General features: G+C 42.6%; 1 protein-coding gene across 5 annotated transcripts in view; it reads left to right on the top strand.

The window, feature by feature from the left end:
• ZNF385D (zinc finger protein 385D) overlaps positions 1-25388 on the top strand; it is a 931570-nt gene that overhangs the window by 838110 nt on the left and 68072 nt on the right. For all 5 annotated transcript variants that reach the window (XM_029589293.1, XM_029589289.1, XM_029589292.1 and 2 more), the window contains 2 exons: positions 4619-4852; positions 19791-19969. In XM_029589293.1, coding sequence (XP_029445153.1) covers positions 4619-4852; positions 19791-19969 — 413 coding nt within the window. The remainder of the gene's footprint in view (positions 1-4618; positions 4853-19790; positions 19970-25388) is intronic.

Below are 25388 nucleotides of genomic sequence, written 5' to 3'. Positions count from 1 at the left end.
TCTTTCTTATATATCAGTGTGTCTGCAATTGTTCTGTAAATTATGTGGCCCATACCCTCATAGCAGCCATGCAAAATCAAATCTTTTAAAATATATTTATTTTATTTAAATAATTCATAATCCGCACACATTCAAAGGATGGTTCATGGCAGAGAACAAAATACATATACAATAAAAGCTTGAATGCAAGGACAAACAAAATAAAACTAATCATATCTTGTGCCACTTGCTAAACAGCATTTAGAGCATTTTATGCAGGGTGACAGGCCCTGTATGTTTCCTGTTAATGTTTTCTGCATTCTACCTTAAACTACCCTTCTCCTTTACTATGTACTTCCAATTAAGAGCCCTGGAAGTGAGTAGCTCATAAATGTTTGGTCAACATTTGCATCATGAAATATCTCAAATCTTTGCTATGTCTTTATGTTTAGTACTTTACTTTGTTAATTAGAATTTTTCCTACAATTATTTTGGTACTTTAAACAACTTGATCGTTCTCTGTGTTCTGTAGATTCTCTGCTCCCCTACAAAACAACAACTGATATTTTCTGTGATGCAGTGACTCTAAAGCTAGCCCTTCACTTTACTAAGGGCCTCACTATACTACAGCAGTCTCATACATTGTATATCCAGTTCACACTGCATAATTTACTTGTGTCATTGACTTTTTGTTGTACAAATGTGAACTGTATAAGCTTCATTAACCACAGCATTTAATTTGTCATAAAAATATTTCTTTTGTATAAAAATAAATGATGACATTCTTTAATTAATATTACAGCTGAATCTTGCATATCTGGCATTCATTCATGATTGTCTTTTATTGTACAAAAGAACACATGCATTGTACTGGCAAATAGTTTTATCTATCCAATAGGCAATCTTTTATGGACAAAAGGGTTTGTATATGCATTTTAGCTCTATGAATATTTAAAAGCCTAGAAACATCACTGGGTGTAAATATTTGATTTATAATTGTTTTTCTTTTTCTTTTAAATGTTGGGCTTTATTATTTTGACTTATAGAACAATGAGAATACTTCTAGATTTGCATGCATGAGCATATTTTTAACTTCCAAAACCAGGAACGATAACTTTCAAACCGGTGCATGGGCACACATGTGAGTTGTGCGTCTGCCTGCACCCAGGGACGTGGATATTTTATAAATTTCACACGTATATGTATGCGCATCCCTACCTGTTTGAAAACTTTCTAGATGTGCGCGCTGCAGGAGATACGCGCGTATCTCGACGGCTTTTAAAATTTGGTCGGCAAGCCCAACTTATTTGCACATTCCCTAATTAATGTGTGCATCTGGCTTTTAAAATTCACCGTTCATTGAACCAGTGAGAGTGACAGGTGATATTAAATATAGATTTCCTGGTTTATCTTTTTAATGTACTCTTTGAATACTGCAAAATGTAAGAAAATTATAGTTCAACATTTTGACTGAAAAATTACTTTTGCCCATCAAATTGTTACATTAGATACAATGTTCTTAAAATATATAAACATCTTTTAATGCAGGAGTTGTTATGGGAGTCTCTGTTTAGTGGACCCTTGGGCCGACCTGCTGGAGACTGGGAAAGGTGGTCACTGTCTCTAATGAATAGCAGGCCGGGAGGCAGATGTTCAGGCAGGACGTAGATGCTCTTCACCCTGGACGTTGGTTCTCCCCCGGGAGGAGCCCGTAGGAGCCCAACCGCTGGGACTTAGGTGGCTTCACCCTTGGAAGCCGAAGCCCCCCCTGGGAGGAGCCCGTAGGGGCCCGGCCGCTGGGACTTAGGCGGGTTGTGGCTCATGAGAGGTAACTGGAAACAGACTAGGACAGTAGCTATACTGTAACTGAGTTCGGGTTCTAGAACCAGGCAGGAACTGTAGCAAGACTCGGGTACTGGAACCAGGCAAGAATTGTAGCAGGATTCGGTTACTGGACCAGGCAAGAACTGTAGCAGGATTCGGGAACTGGAACCAGGCAGGAACTGTAGCAGGCAAACTGGAAACAGGCAGGTCCTGTAGCAGACAGGCAGGAACTGTAGCAGGCAGGCTGGAACCAAGCAGGTACTGTAGCAGGAATGGAGCGACGAAGCAAAGCGAGTCACTCCGGGGCACTGCGCAACAGGAAACCGGGAGGCTAACCCGTTGCAAGGCAAAGACTGGATGGCCGCGGCCGGCTTATCAAGGCCACGGTGCCTGACGTCAGGAGTTGGGCGAAGTCACCACTGGCGGGAAACGGCCTAGAAAAGCGCCCAAGTGGCGCGCACGCGCGTCAAGACTCTGGCATCATGAGAGTCCTCACAGCGGCGCAGCCCCAGCGGGGACACCGCCAAACAGGCCGCAAACCAGGCCTCTGGAAGCGGGAGCAGGTCCGGGAGCCTGGAGGTAAGGTCCTGGCAGCGGTGCTCGCGGCCAGAACCGCAACAGGAGTTTTGTACAAGGGAGTCTGTGTTGTTCTTTGGTTTGTAAAATGCTTTGGATCTCACCTAGAGTGATGAAACTCATAAATAGAAGTATAAACTAAACTAAAATAGTGTTGTTTGGGAAGAGACTAGGGGGTCATTTTCAAAAGCAATCGCACGCGAAAAGGGACTTTTCGCATGCGATCACTAAATGGGGAAGGAGTCGGGGCAGCGTCGGCCCCGGAAGAGGAGGTGATGGGGCAGCACCGGGGCCGACGCTGCGCAGACATCGCTGGCGGTGAAAGGTAAGGACCCTTATCACCGCCAGTTTTGTGCCGAATAACTACACCTTTTATGGTGTAGTTATTCGGTGTGAAAGCCAGCAGCCAGTGCACCGCAGTGATGCAATAGCTGCCGGCTTTCGCAGGCCCGCCCCCTCATTACCGCCGGATTCTCTCAACTTAGCTTGATGGACTCTCTACCTGGGTAACATCAAGCTAGGTTGAGAGAACATTGCCCAAATCTCATCTTGGAGTGAGTTTCCTCACTCTGAGGGTCATCAGATGTTCACAAGAGACCGCTGTTCTGTTCGTACATCTAACATTGAATGTCAAAGGGTCCCCTAACCCCCTACACTGATACCTAACCCTCACCTCGAGTTACTAGGTGGGCCTACCATAGGGATAGAAATACCTATCTAGGGAGATGACATTATGGCTAGTCTCTCTGTCTCCCTCTCTGTTATACATGGGAAATACACAGGTTTGGCTTCTATTGCAAAGTCTGATAATGTTATCACAATGTGCACTAACTTAGCTCTTTGCATAGGTAACTACCACAAATTGCAATAACATGAATATTTGCATAAACCACACCCCTGATAAATCCAGGCCTTGGTTGGCCACTTTTGGAAACAGGATGCTGGACTTGATGGACCCTGGGTCTGACCCAGTATGACATATTTTATGTTCTTATGTGATTTTTTGGACTGATATATTTTTCTGGAGTTTGTCCTCAATATATTTGAATACCTTTATATGTAGCTGCAATTGGCTGTCTCATGTAATGAGGTAGCTGCATTGTTATAGGTTGAGTGAGCTATTTTCATTATTTGATTTGAAATTATCCTGATGATGGTCCTGTATTGGACTGAAACATCAGTCTTTCACATAGAATTATAATAAATGCCAATTTTTTTTTTAATTCTGCTCATGTGCCAGTTCCTCTTTTTTATTTTTTTTTTCTGACAGTCATAAATTTCTCCATACTAATGTTTAAAATATTGTGGTTTTTGAAAGGCAAAATTACCGGTACTTTTAAAAGTCTACATTTTTCTTCAGCCCTCCCATTCTGCCCACTGTTCTCTCGAGCTCTACCTCTTTTTGCCTCTATATCATTTTCCTTCCAGTTTTTTGTTCTTTCCATATTTGTTTCTCATTAGAATTATTTTGTTCCTCCTCAGTCTTTGTCCTTTTTTATTTCCTTTTTTTAATCTATTTTCTCTCTTAGCAACTTTATATTTCTTTTTTCCTAATTTCTTTCACCCCACAACAAAAAATTCTTCTGAAATATATCTGCTTATATTCTGATCATCACCAAAAATATCATAAGCAACCTCTTTTTTTTCTGGTTACATCTCTATGTGAAGTTTTTTTTTTCTTGCTTTCTTCCCAGTTCCCCCAGTTGATCTGCTTTCATGTTATGTCTTCAGCATTGTCTTCAATTGAGGAGGATAATGCTGTAACCGTGTTCCCTAAAAAAGTGGAATTCCTGCTGATTGAGGGGTAATGAATCCAGCCTTTTTTAACATGAAAAAAATGTGTCTCTGCCCATATTTCCTGTAGAATAAGCTCAAAACTGAGGAAAAGGTGAAACTCTTATTTGAATAGCACACTGTATGTCCTGGATTCCGATTCTGAATATTTTGAAAATATTTTGGGGCCTTGCACGTTTCTAAACTGAGCTTCCCTCAGATCTCAGTAATCATCTACTGTATGTATGAAGCAACAGACACTGATGATGATGGTAAAATCTGTTAATAATGAAAAAAAAACCATATTGCTGTTTTCAACAGAAAATGCATCAATTAACAAGGTAAACAACAAACACATATGTGTGTTTATATAATTGTGATGTTATAAATTCCTCATTAAAAAGGTACGACCATTTGTTTCTAATTACCATTTCTTTCTCTTTTGGTTTCTATTTTCAAAATACAGAGAGTATCACAGAGACACCAGCAATATCAGAGACTACAACTGTTGAAATAAGGAACAGCAGCATTATGACAACTGAGACCACCTTAAAGTTCGACAAAGGAAGCTCCACAACTGCAGACAGTAACACATGTCTTTCTGTGGAGACTGAGGAGGAAAAAGCAAAAAGACTGCTTTACTGTTCCCTATGCAAAGTTGCTGTCAACTCCGCCTCACAGCTGGAGGCACACAACAGTGGTGAGTTGGCTGAATTTCTTTTCTGCCTCCACAGCAAGGCAATTAGCCATCTCTGGACAGGTTAGGACTTTTTGCTGCAGGGAACAAAAAGGTGCCAAAAACTAGCAATTACCTGGAATTCATAATTAGCACATAATAAATTAATGACAAGCAAGGAGACTTTTTAGCTGAGGCTAAGGAAGGATTCCAATGTAGGCACCATTTTGTTTTCTGAAAATTTCTATCTTTCATGCTTTCAATCATTAGGGAATATGCATTATTTTTTCTCTCACCATACATGATGTGATATTCTAGGTTCTGGCACATTATTGTTTTTTCAGTGATGAATAAGAGTATGCAAGCAAACCAGATCCTGTGATATAGCATTCTCCATGAAAGCATCAAATCAAGCAACCGATTTGAAAGGATAATTGTTCAATAGAGAGCCTAAACATAAAAACATAGAAAATGAAAAGCAGAAAAAAGACCATACAGCCTATCTAATCTGCCTATCCACACCACAATTACTCATTTCTATGATCCCTACCACTCTCTCAGAGATCCCCTGTGCTTATCCTAATCTTTCTTGAAAATCAGATACTGTCCTTGTCTCTACCACTTCCACTGAAAGGCTGGGTTATGCATCCACTACCCTCTCTGTAAAGAAATATTTCCTTAGATTACTCCTGGATCTCCCCTTTTATATACCCTCATCGCAAGATACCTCATTTTAAAGCCTCCTTTCTATTGAAAGCAACCCACTTCTTATGCATTGGAAATATTTAATTGTTTCTATCATAACTCTCCATCCCATTCGTCTAAGGTATGCATATTTAAATCTTTACATCTGTCCCCATATGCTTTAGCATGAATGAAGGTCATTGACCATATTAGTAACCATCTTCAGGATTCAATATGGTTCATATACTTATGAAAGTATCATCTCCAGAACTGGACACAGTATTCTGAAGGAGGTCTCACCAGAGATATATATACAGGGGCAATATCACCACCTCTTTTGTGCTAAAGATTCCTCTTCCCTTGCACCCAAACATCTTTCTGGCTTTTGCTACTGCCTTATCATCTGTTTGGCTGCTTTAAGATTATCCAATATGATCACATCCAGATCTCACTCTTGTTTCATGCTTAGAATTTCACTCCCTATATTATACCACTTCCTTGGATTATTTACTTTTTTAGCTTTAAATCTTAGCTGCCTGACTCTAGACTATTCTTTGAGCTTTGCTAAATTCCTTCTCTCTAATGGTATAGCTCTTCTAGAAAAAGAAAGTGTTATGCTCAGGCTTGTGAACCCTTGGGCTGATGGGAGGATGGTATACCTTAGGAGGTGGATCCGTAGGTTCTCCAATCAGGTGGCGAGGCAGAACAGAAGATGCGACCGGCTGACCCTCGGCACTGGAGACTGAGGTGGCTGTGGAGGCAGACGAGGAGTCGTGACATCGAGGAGGCAACTGAGTCTTCGCCACTGGAAGCCCGCTGCCCCCCCAGGAGGAGCCCGTAGGGACTCGGGCCGCTGGGACTTAGGTGGACCTTTGAGAGGTCAAGGAGTCATGAGGTCGGTGCAAGGGCTAACTGGAGCTTCACCGCTGGAAGCCTGTGGTCCCCCCGGGAGGAGCCCGTAGGAACCCGGGCCGCTGGGACTTAGGTGGGCCCTTGGAGATGATGGTCAAGAGGAAGTCCAAGGTCAAGTGCCAGAGGGTCGTCGCTTACCAGTCCAAGGTCACACACCAAGGGATCGCCGCTTGCCAGTCCAAAGTCATACACCAGGAATCACCCCTTGCCAATCCGAAGTCAGGAACCAGGAATCACTAAGACGAGACAGGAACCAAGAAGCAAGGGTCCGAAACACAAGAAGACTCACCGAAGCAAGCAGACTCGACTAACCCGAAAGTTGCCAAGTCAAGGAATGTGCAGAGGAAGCCTCCTTTTATCCTTCCTCTGCTCTGGCTCATTGGAAGCAGCTGTAGGTAGTTAAAGGGACCAGGTCCCTTTAAATCTGGTGAGGAGGTGCGGCCTCGCACCTAAGATGGCGGCGGCCATCTTGGATTTCGACCACGGAGGAGAAGCTGCCTGATGCCGCGCGGGTGGAGCAAGGATGGCTCCCAGCCTGGCAGTCAACCCGGAGGTCCTCGCCAGTATGCGGGAACAATGGGCACCGGACTATAGGCTTCTCTCCCGATGCTGCCATGGTGGGTTGCCATTGCGGTCAGGTAGGGGGGCACGACCGTGGTCATCCGCGGCCGCAGAACACAACAGAAAGCCTTTGAAAAGAGGGTAAGCAAAAGCAGAAATTTGTACAAAAGGAAAACTAAAAGTTAAAATTTACCAGCAGAGACACGGAAAAATAGTAATCTGCTGTAGTTAAAAGTTTGAGTGAATCTGTTTAATTGTGAATTAGAATATTAAATCAAATGATTTGTTCACTCAGAGATTGTATTAAAACCAGAGGCTGTAATAACTGATGTTTTTATTGTTTCTCTACTAACAAGAAAAAAACAATGAGTGTAACACCTTTAACTGTTATATACACTATCAGATGAATAAGTAGAAGAATCTTTTGGGCATTCTTAGTAGGAATCCAGGAAACTACTACAGCAACTACTAGTCAATTCTAGTTTATCCATTGTCTAAGGTGCACAGCCTTACCAGATCTTCACAATTTGGTACATAGCTAGCTAATCTAAAGTTGGCCACCACATCTACACCCAGACTCCCAACTTATTATATCAAATACCACAGGTTAAACCTAAGGAAGCCATCCCCCTCAAAACTAGATCCTTTCTGGCCTGAAGTAATAAGTACTATGCAAGGTATAGAAATGTTAAACTCCACAGCCCCAACCTTTTCAGCAGCTGGCAAGCTCCAAGCTGCTGCATGGAAAAAGGTTGAACTTTGATGGACCTGTAATCTTCTGACCCTAATCCCCAACTTGGAACCAGATAAGGAGGCACCTAAGTTCAGGTACATGAGATCTCATAGGGTGAAGACCTCACAACTTCTCCCTTCAGTGTGTGGTCTGATTTCTTGTTAGGAAGGAAATTAACACCAAAGAATTAAGAGCAAATAACTTGCTTTGTTACATGAATCCCAAGCTAAGTACAAATAGTTCATTTCTTTGAAATTCTAGTATCTTGTATGCATGTATTATTTCCCTAATAAACCCTGCACACAGACACACACGTTCTTCACTTTTTGTGTTTCTGTTTTATAACTCTTAACACTGTAAAAGCTGCAGCATAACATATTCATATTCTATTTCTTCCCTTTACATTCCAAGAACAAATAGACATCAGCAGTAGACAGGATATTTCCTGGGAATTCTAACATAGACATAAGATTTAACATATAGCCCCCACCACAAACCAAATATGACAAAGAAAGAAAATAAAATTCAAAATTGTTTGTCAAAATAGCAACAAAAATTATAAAATAAACTATAACTTTTCAGATCTGTTCAGAAAAACTGGAAGAAGAAAAATATTGGGATTAATAATAAGCACTTTCTCTGAAAGCAGCCAAAACAAACAAAAAAATCTTTGTTCTTGCAACTTCGGTAGACAAAGGGTAGGGGAAGAGGGAAGGAAAGGGGATATCTTTGAACAAGGACAAATGCAATCTATTCTATTATTCTCTGCAAAATATAGATTATGACATAAAAATTCAGCTAAATCATTTTAAATCAAATCACAATGTATATAAACAACTGATTTCTTTTAGCTAAAAAGGAGTCAGTAACTTGTCATACTATATGCTTTTTGAGTTAGAAGTAATTTTTTATTTTTTAAAATATTTATTTATCGGTTTATCAAAAATACAAGGAATATCTTTGCATGAAAACATTATGACAAAGACAAAAGAAAAGAAACAAATCAAGAAAAAAAAGCAAGTCCAATTTTTTAAACTACAAGATCTCTATTCATATTTTCTTACTATTTTAAATCAAAGATGTAATTATTTAGTTTAAAATGCTAAATTATTTTATATATTCCCTTAAAGGTTTGTCTAGTTTAATATCTGGCACTATATTTCCCATATACTAATTCTTACTCTAACTGAAAACGCATTGTCTTTTTAGATAAGCAAGGGACCAGAAGTATTATTTTCTGTTTTAAAAGTATCCCATATGTTACAAAGCCATTAGCCAGCTTTCTTTATTCTAAATTTTCTTTCCTGCCTATACTTCTGATGACTCTTGTTCTAGCCAAACACATTTCTGTTAAATTAACCTAGTTATATTTTCTGAGAAAATAAGCTAAATCCACTTTGTCATTCTGCTAAAGTCTCTACACATGACAGGTGAGTTCACAGAAAAACAGCTAGTTCCTCTTTCTGCAAAAAGTCTTTTATACATAAACACATAATTATCTTCTATGACTAAAGACTTTTCACTGACTTATAAATTATAGGGATGTGAATCGTTTTTTGACGATTTAAAATATCGTCCGATATATTTTAAATCGTCAAAAATCGTTAGGGCCACGATACAATAACAATTCCCCCGATTTATCGTTAAAAAATCGTAAATCGGGGGAAGGGGGAGGGCAGGAACTTACTTACTTGCCCTAAACCAATGGCAGGAAAACCGGCACACTAAAACCCCCTAAAACCCACCCCCGACCCTTTAAATTAAATCCCCCACCCTCCCGAACCCCCCCCCCCCAAATGCCTTAAATTACCTGGGGGTCCAGCGGCGGTCCGGAACGGGCTCCTGCAATTGAATTGTGTTGTCTTCAGCCGGCGCCATTTTGCAAAATGGCGGCCGCAAAATGGCGGCAGCCATAGACCAACACGATTCGACTGCAGGAGGTCGTTCCGGACCCCCGCTGCACTTTTGGCAAGTCTTGTGGGGGTCAGGAGGCCCCCCCAAGCTGGCCAAAAGTCCCTGGGGGTCCAGCGGGGGTCCGGGAGCGATCTCCTGCCGCGAATCGTTTTCCATACGGAAAATGGCGCCGGCAGGAGATCGACTGCAGAGCTATCTCCTACGCTCCTGCCGTCGGGGGACAAAAAAACAAAATGGCGCCGGCGCTACCTTTGCCCTGTCATATGACAGGTCAAATGTAGCGCCGGCGCCATTTCTACAACGCACGGAGGTCCGAGAGTAAAAGATCACCCCGGGACCCTTCCTCTGGACCCCAGGTAATTTAAGGCATTTTGGGGGGGGGGGGGTTTGGGGGGGTGGGGGATTTATTTTAAAGGGTCGGGGTGGGTTTTAGGGTTGTTTTAGTGTGCCGGTTTTCCCACCCTCCCCCCCCACTGGACCCCAGGTAAATTAAGGCATTTTGGGGGGGTTCGGGAGGGTGGGGGATTTATTTTAAAGGGTCGGGGTGGGTTTTAGGGATGTTTTAGTGTGCCGGTTTTCGATTTAAACGATTTACACGATATTTAAAAAACCCAAACTGCGACGATCCGATTCCCTCCCCCTCCCAGCCGAAATCGATCGTTAAGACGATCGATCACACAATTCACATCTCTACTCTGTATGACCCACTGCTAGTTTTTCGTATGAAAGACATTCCTGAACATCATGACACAAATTACATTTGCTGAAATGCCACAATGATGCTGTCGGAAATGTATGCCATATATTTCATGCATACAGTTTTCTTGTTTATAACACCCTTTCTTCTTCCTCCTCTCTAACTTGAAGTGGAACTTAATTTAGTACATTCAATAACATTGCTTCTTCTCATGGGTGACTATGGGTAGTCTTCAGATATACTCGCCTTTTATGAAAGTGTCATTTTCTCTACTTCCAAAATATATAATATGGCATAGGATTACTCATTTCTTAGATATTATTTATACATATAAGAGAAGGAATGGATCATAAGTTGCATTTGTGGTGGTCTATGACCCAGTTCCTGTTTTCTTTATGAAAACATTGTCTGAAAAATAAATTGTCCTGACAAAAGTTAAATGTTATTGGCATACAATTCAAGATGTAATTATATTATTGCATATTATAAAAAAAAACTAGAGCCAATTTTGCATTTTCACAGTCACATTCATGTTTAGCACATGGAAATGTATAAGAATTGACTAATTTCATTTCCGTAACATGACTTTTGTGAAAATTTGTTGCCCAGTGTTATTAAAGTAGACAGCATGACCCTTTTAGGAATGTCTGGCGTAGCTTTCTTGCATAAATTTGTCTTATCCATAACACCCATTGAACTGGAGAAAATATATTGTATACCAGAGCATTCCATTATTATGATGCTTCAGTAAAAGGGAAATCATTGCTGGCCAAACTTGGTAGTAGAAACAGAAAGTTACATCACTCATCACTACAAATACAATTCTGCTTTGCTTCTGTTGTAATAAAGATGAGTAAGTACCATATTGTTTTCCCATTCTTTGTGCATTTGAAATATGAAATTATCCCTTGCTAATTTGGACAACGCTATTCTAGGCTGTTTACCATTCCAGAGAAACTTATTAAGGATCCTATCTATGTGGCGGTAGAAATCTCTAGGAAAAAAAAAAGGAATCATGGACAATATAAAAGTTATTTTAGGCGCTAAGACCATCTTGATTGTGTCCAAATGTCCCCACCATGTAAGATGTAACAGGGACCACTGGAGAGTGATGTCTTTTAGCTGTTGTAAAATAGATTGCTCACATCCTGTAAGTGTAAGGTGTGGATCTGAAAAAAACTTAATTCCCAAGTATTTCAAACCCTTTTTGGCCTTTTGTATGGGATGATGAGAGAAGTCTAACATGTCTAAGAACATATTTAAGGGTTGAAACTCTGTTTTGCTCCAATTAACTTTATAACCTGAAAGGAGGGAATAAGCATCAATTAGAGTAAACAGATGAGACAGGGATACATCAGGAGCAGTTAAAAAAAAGTAAAACATCATCAGCATATGCAGAAAGTTTGTACACTTCAGGGCCTATGGAGATACCGGTGATATCAAGTGATTGGCGAATAGCCAATAGTAGTGGTTCCAAAGCCAAATTAAACAAAAGGGGGGAAAGAGGGCAACATTGATGGGTGCGCCGGAAAAGTTGAAAGGAAGGTGATGTCTGATTATTGACGTAAAGAGAGGCTTTGGGAGCTTGATATAACGAATGTATCCAAGAGGTGAAAAGTGGGCCAAAACCAAACCTATGTAACGTTTCAAAGAGAAAGGACCATTCAATGCGGTGGAAGGCTTTTTCAGTATCTAGTGACACGGCAATCGCCGGCTCTGTGGTAGTAAAAAGAGATTCTTGCCCATGAAGAAAAAGCCTAGTATTATTGGCAATCAAAGGGTGTTTTATGAACCCCGATTGGTCCGTATCAATAAGAGATTCCATAACCTTAGACATCCTAATAGCCAGTATTTTAGTGAAAATGTTATAGTCCACATTTAATAGGGAAATTGGTCAATAATTGGCTGGATTAGTTGGGTCACGACCAGGCTTTGGAATCACCACTATATGTGCGTCAGTGAAATTAGAGGACCCGGATGTGGGTGATGACATGGAAGAAAAATAAGAAAGCAAATAAGGTGAAAGTAATTTTTTAAAAGCATGATAGAAGTCCGTAGTAGGGATGTGAATCGTGTCCTCGATCGTCTTAACGATCGATTTCGGCTGGGAGGGGGAGGGAATCGTATTGTTGCCGTTTGGGGGGGTAAAATATCGTGAAAAATCGTGAAAAATCGAAAAATCGAAAAATCGCAAAACCGGCACATTAAAACCCCCTAAAACCCACCCCGACCCTTTAAATTAAATCCCCCACCCTCCCGAACCCCCCCAAATGACTTAAATAACCTGCGGGTCCAGCGGCGGTCCGGAACGGCAGCGGTCCGGAACGGGCTCCTGCTCCTGAATCTTGTTGTCTTCAGCCGGCGCCATTTTCCAAAATGGCGCCGAAAAATGGCGGCGGCCATAGACGAACACGATTGGACGGCAGGAGGTCCTTCCGGACCCCCGCTGGACTTTTGGCAAGTCTCGTGGGGGTCAGGAGGCCCCCCACAAGCTGGCCAAAAGTTCCTGGAGGTCCAGTGGGGGTCAGGGAGCGATTTCCCGCCGCGAATCGTTTTCGTACGGAAAATGGCGCCGGCAGGAGATCGACTGCAGGAGGTCGTTCAGCGAGGGTTCCAGCGCCTCGCTGAACAACCTCCTGCAGTCGATCTCCTGCCGGCGCCATTTTCTGTACGAAAACGATTCGCGGCGGGAAATCGCTCCCTGACCCCCGCTGGACCTCCAGGAACTTTTGGCCAGCTTGTGGGGGGCCTCCTGACCCCCATGAGACTTGCCAAAAGTCCAGCGGGGGTCCGGAAGGACCTCCTGCCGTCCAATCGTGTTTGTCTATGGCCACCGCCATTTTTCGGCGCCATTTTGGAAAATGGCGCCGGCTGAAGACAACAAGATTCAGGAGCAGGAGCCCGTTCCGGACCGCTGCCGTTCCGGACCGCCGCTGGACCCGCAGGTTATTTAAGTCATTGGGGGGGGTTCGGGAGGGTGGGGGATTTAATTTAAAGGGTCGGGGGTGGGTTTTAGGGGGTTTTAGTGTGCCGGCTCACGATTCTAACGATTTATAACGATAAATCGTTAGAATCTCTATTGTATTGTGTTCCATAACGGTTTAAGACGATATTAAAATTATCGGACGATAATTTTAATCGTCCTAAAACGATTCACATCCCTAGTCCATAGTAAATCAATCTGGGCCAAATGCTTTGCAGAGAGAACGAGACATAATAGCAGCAGAGATTTCAGGAACTGTTATCAGCGAATCCAAAGCTTGAAGTTGTGCAGGCAAGAGTTTCGGGTGGGAAATGCCAGAGAAGAAACGAGGCAAGTCTGTTGATGTTGGTGAAGCTTCAGATTTGTAAAGCGAGGCGTAAAAATCTTGGAATGTTTGAAGAATATATCTGAGGTAGCATCACCGCCAGATGAGGTGATTAGCTTGACCACTCTGGTCTTGTCAGCTTTTTTCTTAAGGTATGACGCGAGCAGTCTGCCAAATTTATTGTTCCCAGCATAATATTCTGCTTTAGAGTGGAAAAGATGTAAGTTAACTTGAGAGCTGAGATGCTTGTTGTATTCGTATTTGGCCTTCTGACGTTGTAAGAGAGAAGAAGAAGTAGGGGAGCGTAGATGAGTCTGTTTCAGTTGTTCCACAGATAATTGAAGACATTGAAGTGCTTGTGACTGAAGACGTCTTCTATGAGCGGAGTAACTGATGATTTTACCTCTGATTGTTGCTTTAAAAGCTTCCCAGAGAGACTCTGGAGAAACATCAGCAGTTGAGTTAATAGAGAAATAGTCCGATGTTTTGCTCGAAAGAAACTTGAGAAATTCAGGTTCCGATAAAAGCGATGCATTAAATCTCCATTGTTTATTCACCGGTATGGGCGATGTGAGCTTGAGTTGAAGAAGGACTGCTGCATGGTCGGATACTAAAATAGGACAAATAGAAGATTTGATAACGTGAGGTACTAGAGAATGGGAGGTCAAGAAAAAATCAATTTGAGAATAGGAAGAATACGGAAAGAATAAAAGGTGAAATCTTTATCCATGGGGTGATGAAGCCTCCATGGGTCTGATAAGCCGATTTGGGACATTAGATGTTGCAAAGTCTGAGAGGACTCGGAGGTGAGATATCTGACATCCATCTTTTTATCCAGAAGAGGATCCAGTGGTTGATTAAAGTCTCCGGCAATGATATAAGGAGAAGTACTTAGAAGAAAATGACATCCTCACCCCAAATCAATTCGGATTCTGAAAGGCCCTGAACACCGAATCATTATTAGCCTCGCTCTCGGACACCATCCTCCTTAACCTGGAAAAAGGTCAACCATTCCTACTCGCACTTCTGGATCTCTCCTCAGCGTTCGACACCGTGAACCACACGTCTCTTCTACAGCGTCTAGCAGACATTGGCATCACAGGATCAGCGTTCAACTGGTTCAAATCATTCCTTGAAAACAGGTTCTACAAGGTCAGGATCAACAACAAAGAGTCACACCCAATCAGATCAAATCTGGGGGTACCCCAAGGATCATCGCTGTCACCCACACTATTCAATATTTACCTCCTCCCACTCTGCCATCTACTAACCAACCTCAAGCTAATGCACTTCCTATATGCAGATGACATACAGATCCTCATCCCCATAGCTGAATCACGCCACAAAACATGGTCTTATTGGAATAGCTGCCTTACAGCAATCAACAACCTACTCACCAGCAAGGCCTTACACAACATAATCCCCCATCAGCCTAACTTTCCAACTTCAGCAGCACATTACCAAGAGACCCATCAGAAGAGCGTACAAGGATATGCTACACACCCAGCCAGCAAAAACCTCACTTAGGAAACGTGCCCTTTCCACTGCGGGTCCCCCACTTTAGAATTCACTCCCTCCAGACCTCCGCCAAGAACCCTGCCTTTTGGTATTCAAAAAGAAGCTAAAGACTTGGCTATTCAGCCAAGCGTTCCCAGAGAGCTAAGATCCGATGAATCAAGCTTTATAGACGCTGGTCCACCTATCCCACTGTAAATATGTTCTGAATTGCACTTTATTTTAGCTAATCTTGTTTTGAATTGCAGTTCACTTGTTCACTGTTAGTTCATTTTCAACCTTGTTCCAATGTATCCGCCCCTGAGGCGACAGTTTAGTTCTCTGTAAACCGGTGCAATATGCATTCTATACAGGAACATCAGTATATAAAAATGAAAAATAAATAAATAAATAAGTATCAAAAGAGAGAAGATGAGTGAAGACGTCTTGAAAAAAGATGAGATTGTCCGCATTAGGCGCATATAGGTTGAGAATAGTGTAGGAACTATCTTGTGGGCGAAATTGTAGAATGTTCCATCTCCCATCAATATCAGCCATCTGATGAACAACGTTGATGTCTAGACGCTTGTGGATCAATATAGCAGTTCCTCCTTTCTTTTTAACTGCTGCACTGGCAAAAACTTGCCCGACCCATTGTTGTTTAAGTTTAAGGGATTCGGTCACCGTAAGGTGAGTCTTCTGGAGAAGTGCAGTGTCTACACAAAGAGACTGGAGATATGTCAGGATCTTTTTACGTATAATAAGATGTGAAAAACCATTGACGTTGAGTGGTATCATCACTATAGAGTCTATGGAGGATGCCATCTGTATGAGGTAAAGTTGAGAAGAGATGTGCGACGAGAATTACCGCCAACCCTAAGATAATATGATGACCATATGCTTGGGATCCAATCGAGCTCAGAAGAAAGGGATAGAGTAGGGTGTAAACTGAAGGAAAAAAATGGAGGATATTCCACAAAGTATATAACCAGATACTTAATGTAGAAACATTCCAATAACGGCTAGCCAGCACTGGGGGATTGCCGGCCACCTAGTTTCAATAAAAAGGGTCTCAAGGGGGACCATAGACTGCTTGAGAGACTCACGGGATGCAATCTTGCCTGTAAATCGTTGAGGAATGAAATGTTAGTATTTGTGACAGTAATAAGAATTGGAGCTCCTAGAAGTTCAGGTTACCATATCTTGAGAGTGCACAGAGGAGCTTAAAAATTCTTCCAAATCAGCAGGAGTGTGAAATAACCTGGTCTGATTTTGATGAGTAACCCTCATCATTGCAGGATATAGAAGGCCAAATTTTGCACCCAATGTTTGAAGTCAGGGCCTGAGCGCTAAAAAGGCCTTGCATTTAGCAGCTGTTGTTTTTGCTAAATCCGAGACAAACATTATAGAGGACCCCTGGTATTGAAGAGGGGAGTGTGATTTTGCAGCATCAAAAATTTGCAGAGCTTGAGGGTAGCGTAGCACCTTGAATATGATGGGTCTAGGATAAGTGGAGGAGTGAAGTGGGTGCAATGGTATGTGATGGGCCCTCTCCAGTTCAAATGGAAGAGAGAAGGTAAGGCGCAAAATATCAGGAATCAGCTGGGTGAGAAAGAAGATCATATCCGAGCCTTCCGCGCCTTCAGGGATCCTGAGAAGGCGAACGTTGTTCCTCTGGTTCCGATTTGAGAGGTCTTCTAGATCTCTACGGAGCACTTCAAGCTCCTTCTCTAGTTTAGGAAGTGGTGCTGTAGCAAGTAACAGCTAGGAGACTTGAGTCTCCGTATTGTCTAGTCGGTGGTTAAGCTGATCATAACGAGATGATAAGGTAAGTAAGTCTGACCTGATAGCCGACGTTGTGTCCATATTAGCCTGCATCATGTCCTTCAGTTGCTTTAGTTCCACAAGGACAAGTTCGGCAGTTGCCATGTTTTTGGTCGGCACCACCTTGTCTGGTGAAGGGGGGTCTTGTTTAGATCTCTTTGTCCCTGCTGCCGCTGCGAAGGTGGCTTCAATTTTGCTGGATTTCTACAACGCCATTGTAATGCATATGCTTACTGTCCAAAAAGCGAGGATCCAACGCAAATTAGATTAGGTTCCCGACTAAAAACTAGCGGAGTCTCCCGGAGTCAAGCGATCAAGTAGCCATCTTGGTCTCCGCGCAAGAGCGTCCCCCATCCTGGCACTTAATATTAAGTTATTCACGCCTTCACTTATTGCCAATTGATCCCTTCACTATCACATGCCAGTGAAAGGACCAATCACCTTTCAGAAGTCTTTCCTGAAAGGGGATGTCAAATGTCTGTGGAAAGGACCAATCGGAGGCCAGACCTTGGGGGAGGGACCTTAGGGCAGGACAAACGGGCCTCCCAGCCATGTCTCCTAGGTACCCGAGGTGCTAGGGATGCGCCAGGGATGCACATTTCCCCCTAGCATGTCCTTTTTCGTGTGGCAGGTCATTTGAATATTACATCGGGTCCCCAGGAGAGGAGGTTGGGCATGTGTTAAGAAAGCGGGCGTTCAGCTTTGAGCTCCTACTTTCTACGCATGGATAAGGCATCAGCCTGTGAAAGTATAGCACCAAGAAGTAAAAACAGAGTGATATCCAGCTCGGCAATTGACTGGTAAGGCCTTGTGATCCATGGCAGGCCTTGAAATAAATGCCAACCTGGGGCAAATAGGACCCATTGCCCAGTATGGGGGGTCAATGACTGGAACTGTGAGAGCCACCGGGGCAGAGCATATGATGGTAACTGCCCTGGTAAATTGCAACACTGGGATGTGTGCCTGTGCTGCAGCTTTATAATAGTGGAAGGGTAGAGGAATGGAAGGGTAAGCAAATAAGGTATACCAAGGCCTGAGTCTCAGCACTTGAGTTTAAGTCAGTTATTAATGTTGCTGTTATAATATAGCTGTGACCTTATATATTTTCCAATTCAAATTAGTGGTTAAACTCAGTTTGTTATGGTTGTACATTGTTCAAGAGTTTTTTCTTGGATCTTGGCTTCAGTGGGGAGAGGGCCGAGGCGGTACCAGGTGCCATGGTTAATGGGCAGCTGCTGGCCTGCCGATTCAAATCAGGAAAATGGGTGGGTGCTACCAATAATGTGAGACTCAAGCCCGCACCCCCCACATGCTTTGCGTGAGCCCTTCCCTTCCTGAGGTGCTAGGATCTGCCCGTCTTTTCCTGACTCTGAGGAAGTGGACAGAAAAGACACACCAGCTTTGTAGGGGAGGGGGGGGGGGGGGAGAGCTCTTGTTTCTGTCGTAGTGGGCCAGGAGGGAGAAAGTCATCAGTGCTCTGATGTGTTCCACTCTTACCCTCCTCCTTCTTTATGGGCAATACAGCTGCTGCTGCGTGGCTGCCCTTGAGCATCCTGGGATTTCCGGTGGCTTTCACATTTATGCAACTGTGTCATTGGGCATCATGGCAGGGACCAAATTGGCCAGCCACCTGCAAAGAGGAGAATAGTGTTTGTGTGTGTGTGTGTGTGTGTGTGGGGGGGGGGGGGGTCAAGGTTAAAGGCCGGGGCAGTCTGCTCCCCCCCTTTTCCTTTAGGATTGCCGCTGTAGCTGGCCTCATGCATCCTTCCCTCCCTCTCTATTTTCTGATTTGTTCATTGCAGGTGAACTTTGTTAGGTGAAGCATAGCCAGATCTGTTTTGGGTTGCTACTGTGTTTTGTACTTTTGCCATCGCAGTGCATGTCTGAGCCTCTGGGGGCAAGATAGAGGGATTTCTATGGACTGCCATGCAGTAAAATCCGAGTGTATAGAGCCAGGAAGTAAAAGGATAATAATCGGCTTGGCAATTTACTGGTAAAGCTTTAAAATCCTCAGCAAAGATGCCACTCTGGGTGTTGGTAGTCCCCAGTGCTCAGCATGGGGTCTATGACCTAAATTGTGAGAGCAGCCGGATCAGGGCAGTCTTGGTAACGCCCCTGGTAAATTAAAGTGCTGGGGTGAGTGCTGGTGCTGGACCTGTATTATAATGAGAGGGTGGGGGTGGGGAGAAGTTGGTGGCTGGGTAGGGAAGCGTGCAAAGTATATGGAAGCCTGAGGCTCAGCACCTGAGTGTAAGTCAATTATTAATGTTACTGTTATAATAAAGCTGTGGCCCTATATTTATTTTCCAGTTTGAATCAGTGGTTAGTGTCACTTTGTTATGGTTGTACTTTGTATAAGGGTCTCTTCTTAAGTCCTGGTTTCAGTGGGCAGGGGGGTGAAGACAGTACTGGTTGCCTCGGTTAATAAGCCATTGCTTTTCCATTTTTTTCTATAATATTTTTCCTTTCCTGAAGTTGGAGGAAATTAAACTATTGTACAAACATTATGTTCTTTTTCAGAATTCTGCTAGCAACATTACTTTCAGGGTTTTCCTATATTTTTCCTGCTTTAACCCAAAACATAAATCTATTCTTCATTTCCCAAGTTTCTCACTCTAGATCACATGACTGAGACTGCCACACCTTGCTTCATTGCCTAAGAATTTGTAATCCCATAATACTTAATTTTTAATTGCTGCTGATTTATTGTTTAATAATGTACAGAACATGGATGAATTCCAATGATAACTCATGAAAATGTTTCATTTATGTAGCTGTAGAAAAATCTTGTTGACCTGCCAACAACATTCCTCTTTTCTTCTTACATTCTTATAGGGACTAAGCACAAAACCATGATGGAAGCTCGAAATGGAAGTGGAACTATTAAAGCTTTCCCTCGAACAGGAATCAAAGGCAAAGGTCCTATTAATAAGGGAAGCACAGGCTTACAAAACAAAACATTTCACTGTGAAATCTGTGATGTCCATGTAAACTCCGAGACCCAACTTAAACAGGTTGGTAAAAACATGCTTCAGTTAAATACAGCTGGGATCAGTTTACTCCATGCATTGTGAACATTGTCTTGGCAATCTACAGCCAAATATCCAATTTTCCCAGACAGCAAGTGTTGAAATCAGTATATTTGGTCACTATTCATGATGTATGCTTTTTATAGTGTACAATCCACCTTGTCACAATGTTGAGATAAGCATTGAATAGACTCTCAATGAATATGATCATCATATAGAGACACTGAAAATACTCATTAATAGAGTTGGTTAGTTTTGATAAGACCGCATCTATTGTATGATCACTGGGTGGCAAGATTAGAGATGAAATATGCACAATTATTTTCAAGCTAAGTCATTTTATGTGCATTGAAAAATCTTTAAAAATAATGCATACATGGATGACCAATGATTATACAATAAACACAGTCTTATCACGTCTTTATCAGCTCTATTAAGGAGTATATCCAGTGTCTCTATATGATGGGCATATTTATTTAGAGACTATTTAATGCTTATCTCAACAAGGTGGATTGTTTTCAGGATTGACATCTATTTTTACCTTTCTGGGTTCTTAGGATATAGTTTTGTCTAGTGTACAGCATCATCACTAAGATGGCATCTTGGAGGCTTTTAAAGGGACCCTATCTGTGCATCCTTGGCTTATCTGAAATACCTTCAGTACTCTATTCTCATAAACAGTATCAAGTTTTATATATGAGACATGGATATTGAGCAGTTCTAGATGTGTGCAGTCATTTCTTTGTGCTTACCATGCTTGATTTCATGCCACATTATATTCTGTTTGATTGCATAGAATTAGACAAGCAGCAACTCAGAAGAATCTGCTGTCTTACAGGCCTCGTTCCTAAAAACGATGATACTAGGCAAACTGCCAGGGTCGTGCCAAGAATAGCAGTATGGCAGCTGGTAATGCTGTGAGTAAAACCCTGCAAGTTAGGTGCTGCATAGGTGGAAGCCTTGTATGCGGCACATTGGACTCCATTTCCCTCTGCTCATGTTCTTGCTGTCTCAATGCATCCTGAACCTGTCCTGTTGCTTCCTGTATCGGTCCTGATACCCAGTCCTGATGCATCCTGGCCTGATCCTGACACCTGGGCATCGGCCCGGACCCATGCTGTATGCCAGTGTGCAACCCCTTCTCCACTTACTGAATCTGATGCCACATCCTGGCCTGAGCCTGATTCCAGGACCTAGGCCTTGGAAATCTTCTGCACCATCTTCTGTCTTTTTTTCTTTCTTCTTCTTTGTAATGACACTGTCCGCTGGGGATGCACTGGAATTAATTAACTCCAGTGCATCCTCCCCAGAAATGCTATACATCAAAATGGTGTTCTCCATTGGGCCTGAGTCCCAGACATCAGGACTAGGCCAGGACAAGGAGTCAGACTGGGTAAGTGGAGGGAGCAGGAGTTTCCCAGACCTGGGTCTGCTTGGGATTCTGCTGAGGTCCTGTCATTGGACAAGGATCTAGGCCAAGGTCCCAGCATTGTACCTGGCATAGGCCATGGCTCCTTTGTTGGGCCTATACCTATTGCAAGGCACAGCCCAGGCCTCAGGTCTAGGCCTAGACCAAGGTGCCGGAGCTGCATTTGGGTGTAGGCCCCCAGCCTGTTCCCTAGGTGAGACCCTGGCTTGAGGCCTAGACCTAGGCCTAGGCCCAGGTCCACCCAGTGACTTTTTGTTTATCGTTTTTCAAAACTAAATGATATTCTGATAAAATATTGTTAGAATTTAGCTCATTCCATTTTGAAAATGACCCAAAGGAAAACAGGAAATATTTACTCATTTCCTATTTCATTTTTCCAGAATGCCCATCCCTACTGCAGAATGGGTAGCATACTGCTGATACTGCTCTAGATGGGTTGTGATGTATAGCTTCATGAAGTGATTGAATGAGCACTGTAGCTATACATCTTCTAAGGCAGTGCAAACAGGATCACACTTCATAAGAATACAATTTAAAAAGTAACTCAGTCACCCTTGATTCAGACGAAGACTGTTTCACTGAAGTGTATCACCAGTTAGCCTACAAAAAAACAAAAAGGAAAACGTTTTCCATTCCATGCTAATGTCAAAACTAGAAAATAGGGACTAATGGATACTAGCATTATTGCTCATGTTAAATGTATGTTTTAAAGCAAGCATTACCTTGCATCCATGTTCTAAGTGCATTTATGTTTGTATTACCACCAGTTCTTCAATAGTAGCATTAATGTACACGTAAATCAATCATATATATATATATATATATATATATATATATATATATATATATATATATATATATATATATATTTATTTATTTTATTATTATTGGCTTTATAAGGTATATTACTTAATTGTAACCCTACCTAGGGACTAAAGAGTCTTTTGCCAGAGGGTTCCTGCTTTCTAGAGACATCGAGAGGTCATTGAGCTCTGTGTTTGCAGAGCTCTTGCAGTTGCAAGTATCCTTCTTGTTAAGGAGGGTTGGAAGGGGGATTTGATAACAGTCTGGTAAGGTCTGAGTGATGGAGTGAGGTGTATAGGATTGTGTCTAGCAGGAGGCGTATGGGTAGAAGCTATATAAGATGTTTACACAAGCATCTTTGGGGGAGAATTTTGGGGAGTTTGGAGGACCCCCAAGGTGTCTAAGGAGGAGCTTATTTGAATCCAGAAATTTTCAAAGATTCCTCGAAGCCAACCAGAGGGAGAAAGCCCTAAGGTCTAGGATGCAAATCTCTTCTGGGGAAGCTCCAGGTAAAAAAGAAATCTATTGAAGAAGTTGCTCTTTTAAAAGTATTGCTCCCCGAAAGCCCTTGGGGCTGAATCTGAGCCTGAGCTCTCTCAGTCCCAAAGAAGAAATTTGGAGATTGGCAACTTTGTCTGTTTTGAGTTCTTGGACTCTATCCAGTTGTGGCATTCCAGTGTTGTGCTAAAAGAATTTTATTTGAAATGTTTTGGATCTACAATAAAATCCTATATTGGAACAAAGCCTCAGGTATGGACCTTGGACTTTGTTGAATAGGGAAAGTCTTCCCCTGGGTCTCTCAGAGAATTCTCTGGTCCCCAACTGGCGATCCCTGGAGGACCGTGACTCTTCCAGGGGCTGCAGCAGGGTAGCTTACCACCTCTGCAAGCTCTGAAGGCAGCCCTAGAGAAAGAGGGATTACATAATATTATATATTATTAGTTTCATCAGCTTATATATATATAAAAGTCTTGTGAAGGTCGGTCACATTGCCATGTCTGCCTGTGGTCTCTAGGTGGCGCTTGGAACAATGGAAGGTGTATTGTGCAATGACAATAAGCTCTGTCTGCAAAACACTGTCTCAAACTTACACTGGAGCACGCATATGTAATTCACAGAGTCACGCGCACAAACAGGAACACACACATAGGCATACACATACTGGATAGCACAGGCACACACATAGACAGGAACAGGGATACATACACACACACACATACACTCACACAGGTAGAAGCACCCACACACACAGAGATCCCCCAAACACACACACATACACACAGACATACAGGCACATGCACCCATAACCACACACACAGGCAAAGGCATCCACATACACGTATACACACAGGTGTATACATACAAGCACACAGGATGTTATTAAGCAGACAACCCAATGAAAATTAGGTAATGTTCACTAATATGCTGTCTGTGAAGCCCTATCTCTTACACCCCACACACACAGAATAGGTGGGCATAGACACATACACATAGGTGCACACAAGCTTGCACAAGTGTTTACAAGTGTGCACAGGCATGCACAACAGCACACACATGCACACATTCACACTGGCTTGCACATGCACGCAGGCTTGCACATGCATACACACATAAACAATAACATACACACAGAGGTACATACACAAGCAAGCACAGACAGATAGACACACATATAGGCAGACACTCTCAGGCACACACATATACACACACAGACTGTTATAGATCAAACTACCAAAGCAATGCTGGATACCTTTTGCTAGTAATACTAGATGTTCTAAATAGCATTAATGCATAAAAAGCTTAACATGGTCTACTTAAGGCAGGAAAGTTAACCATATCTCAGACCATGGTAATTCTTCTACATTCTGCATCTAATTACTTTGTATATCTTGTGTTAAAGTCTAATGTAAGGCCAGCATTAGAATTACCAGGTGACTCACTTTATCATGCCAGTTATAAATGAATGCAGCTTAGTGTCCAAAGTATACATGATTAAGGCAGCTTCTATATCTTACCTAATCTACTTTACGTTCCCTTTCTTTTCTTATGTTCTCTTAACATGCCTATTTTATTCTTTACTGCTTTTTCTCACTTTAAGTTATGACTTTTTGTCAGTTTCTTATCTAGTTTCCTCTGACTGTGGCCTCTCTCCACATTCAAAACTGCTCAGGTCAAATTTCCCAGCAGAGATCTGTGCTAAAATAATGGTAGAACATGCTTGGAAGAATGACCAAATACTATTTCATGGTACCACAGTGAACCAGAACCATTTTGGTCCATGTTTCTGATATGCATCATTTTTATGTGCCCTGCAGCTGTTAAAAAAGGCCACACTGCCAGAGAGGAGGAATCATCCTTGCTAGCACTGTGCACCTTAACTGTTTGCACTTTACCTGTTTCACCACTACAAGCTCTTCAGAGAGGCTGGGAGGTGTCTCAAGGGCCATCCAGCCCTGCCCACAGAGCGATTATGTCATTTTTGTACACCCTGCAGCCGTTAAAAAGACTATGCTACTGGCAGGACCACTGGTGAAGGGCCACAAACAAAAAGCCTGCTCCCTTCACTGGGCTATTTGCCTGATCACGGCCTGTATGTGAGAGATATAGTCATTATGGGAAGAAGTATTGTGATATAGAGTACAGTAGAAGGGGACAGGAACAGAATGATTTGTCTAATTTAGGGCCTCATCTAAAGTATCGCAGGCCTGCGATACTTTAGGTAATGAAGGGGCGGGGGGCCGAAACAGGGGGTGGTCCTGCGCTAGCCGGTAGTGATCGCACCGCTGCGGTGCGATTGCTGCCGGTTTCGCACCCAATAGCGCCACCATAGAAGGTGTAGTTATTGGGCGCGAAATAGGATGCAAAAAGGCCCTTACCTTTTCGTCATCTCCGGCGTCTTCATGGAGTTGACCCCGGTGATGCCCGACTCCTCCTCTTCCGGGGCCAACTCCACCCCCATCTTGGTATTGCAAGCATGCGAACCATCCCTTATCGCGTGCGAGCTGTCTGGTAAATGACCCCCTTAGTGCCATTACAATCTGATGACTTTTTAAAAATGCATCTGACCGTATGTCCATTATGTACATTAATGCTTGCTCGGTTATTAATAAGGTTGGTATAATCTTTGCTCTGATTTTAGAGAACAAACCAGGCCTATTTTTTATTCTGGAA

This window comes from Rhinatrema bivittatum, chromosome 2 (assembly GCF_901001135.1).
Source record: "Rhinatrema bivittatum chromosome 2, aRhiBiv1.1, whole genome shotgun sequence".
In the NCBI taxonomy this organism is placed as follows: Eukaryota; Metazoa; Chordata; class Amphibia; order Gymnophiona; family Rhinatrematidae; genus Rhinatrema; species Rhinatrema bivittatum.
The sequence above is the reverse complement of the archived record's forward strand: the minus strand, read 5'-3'. Positions and strand labels throughout refer to the sequence as shown.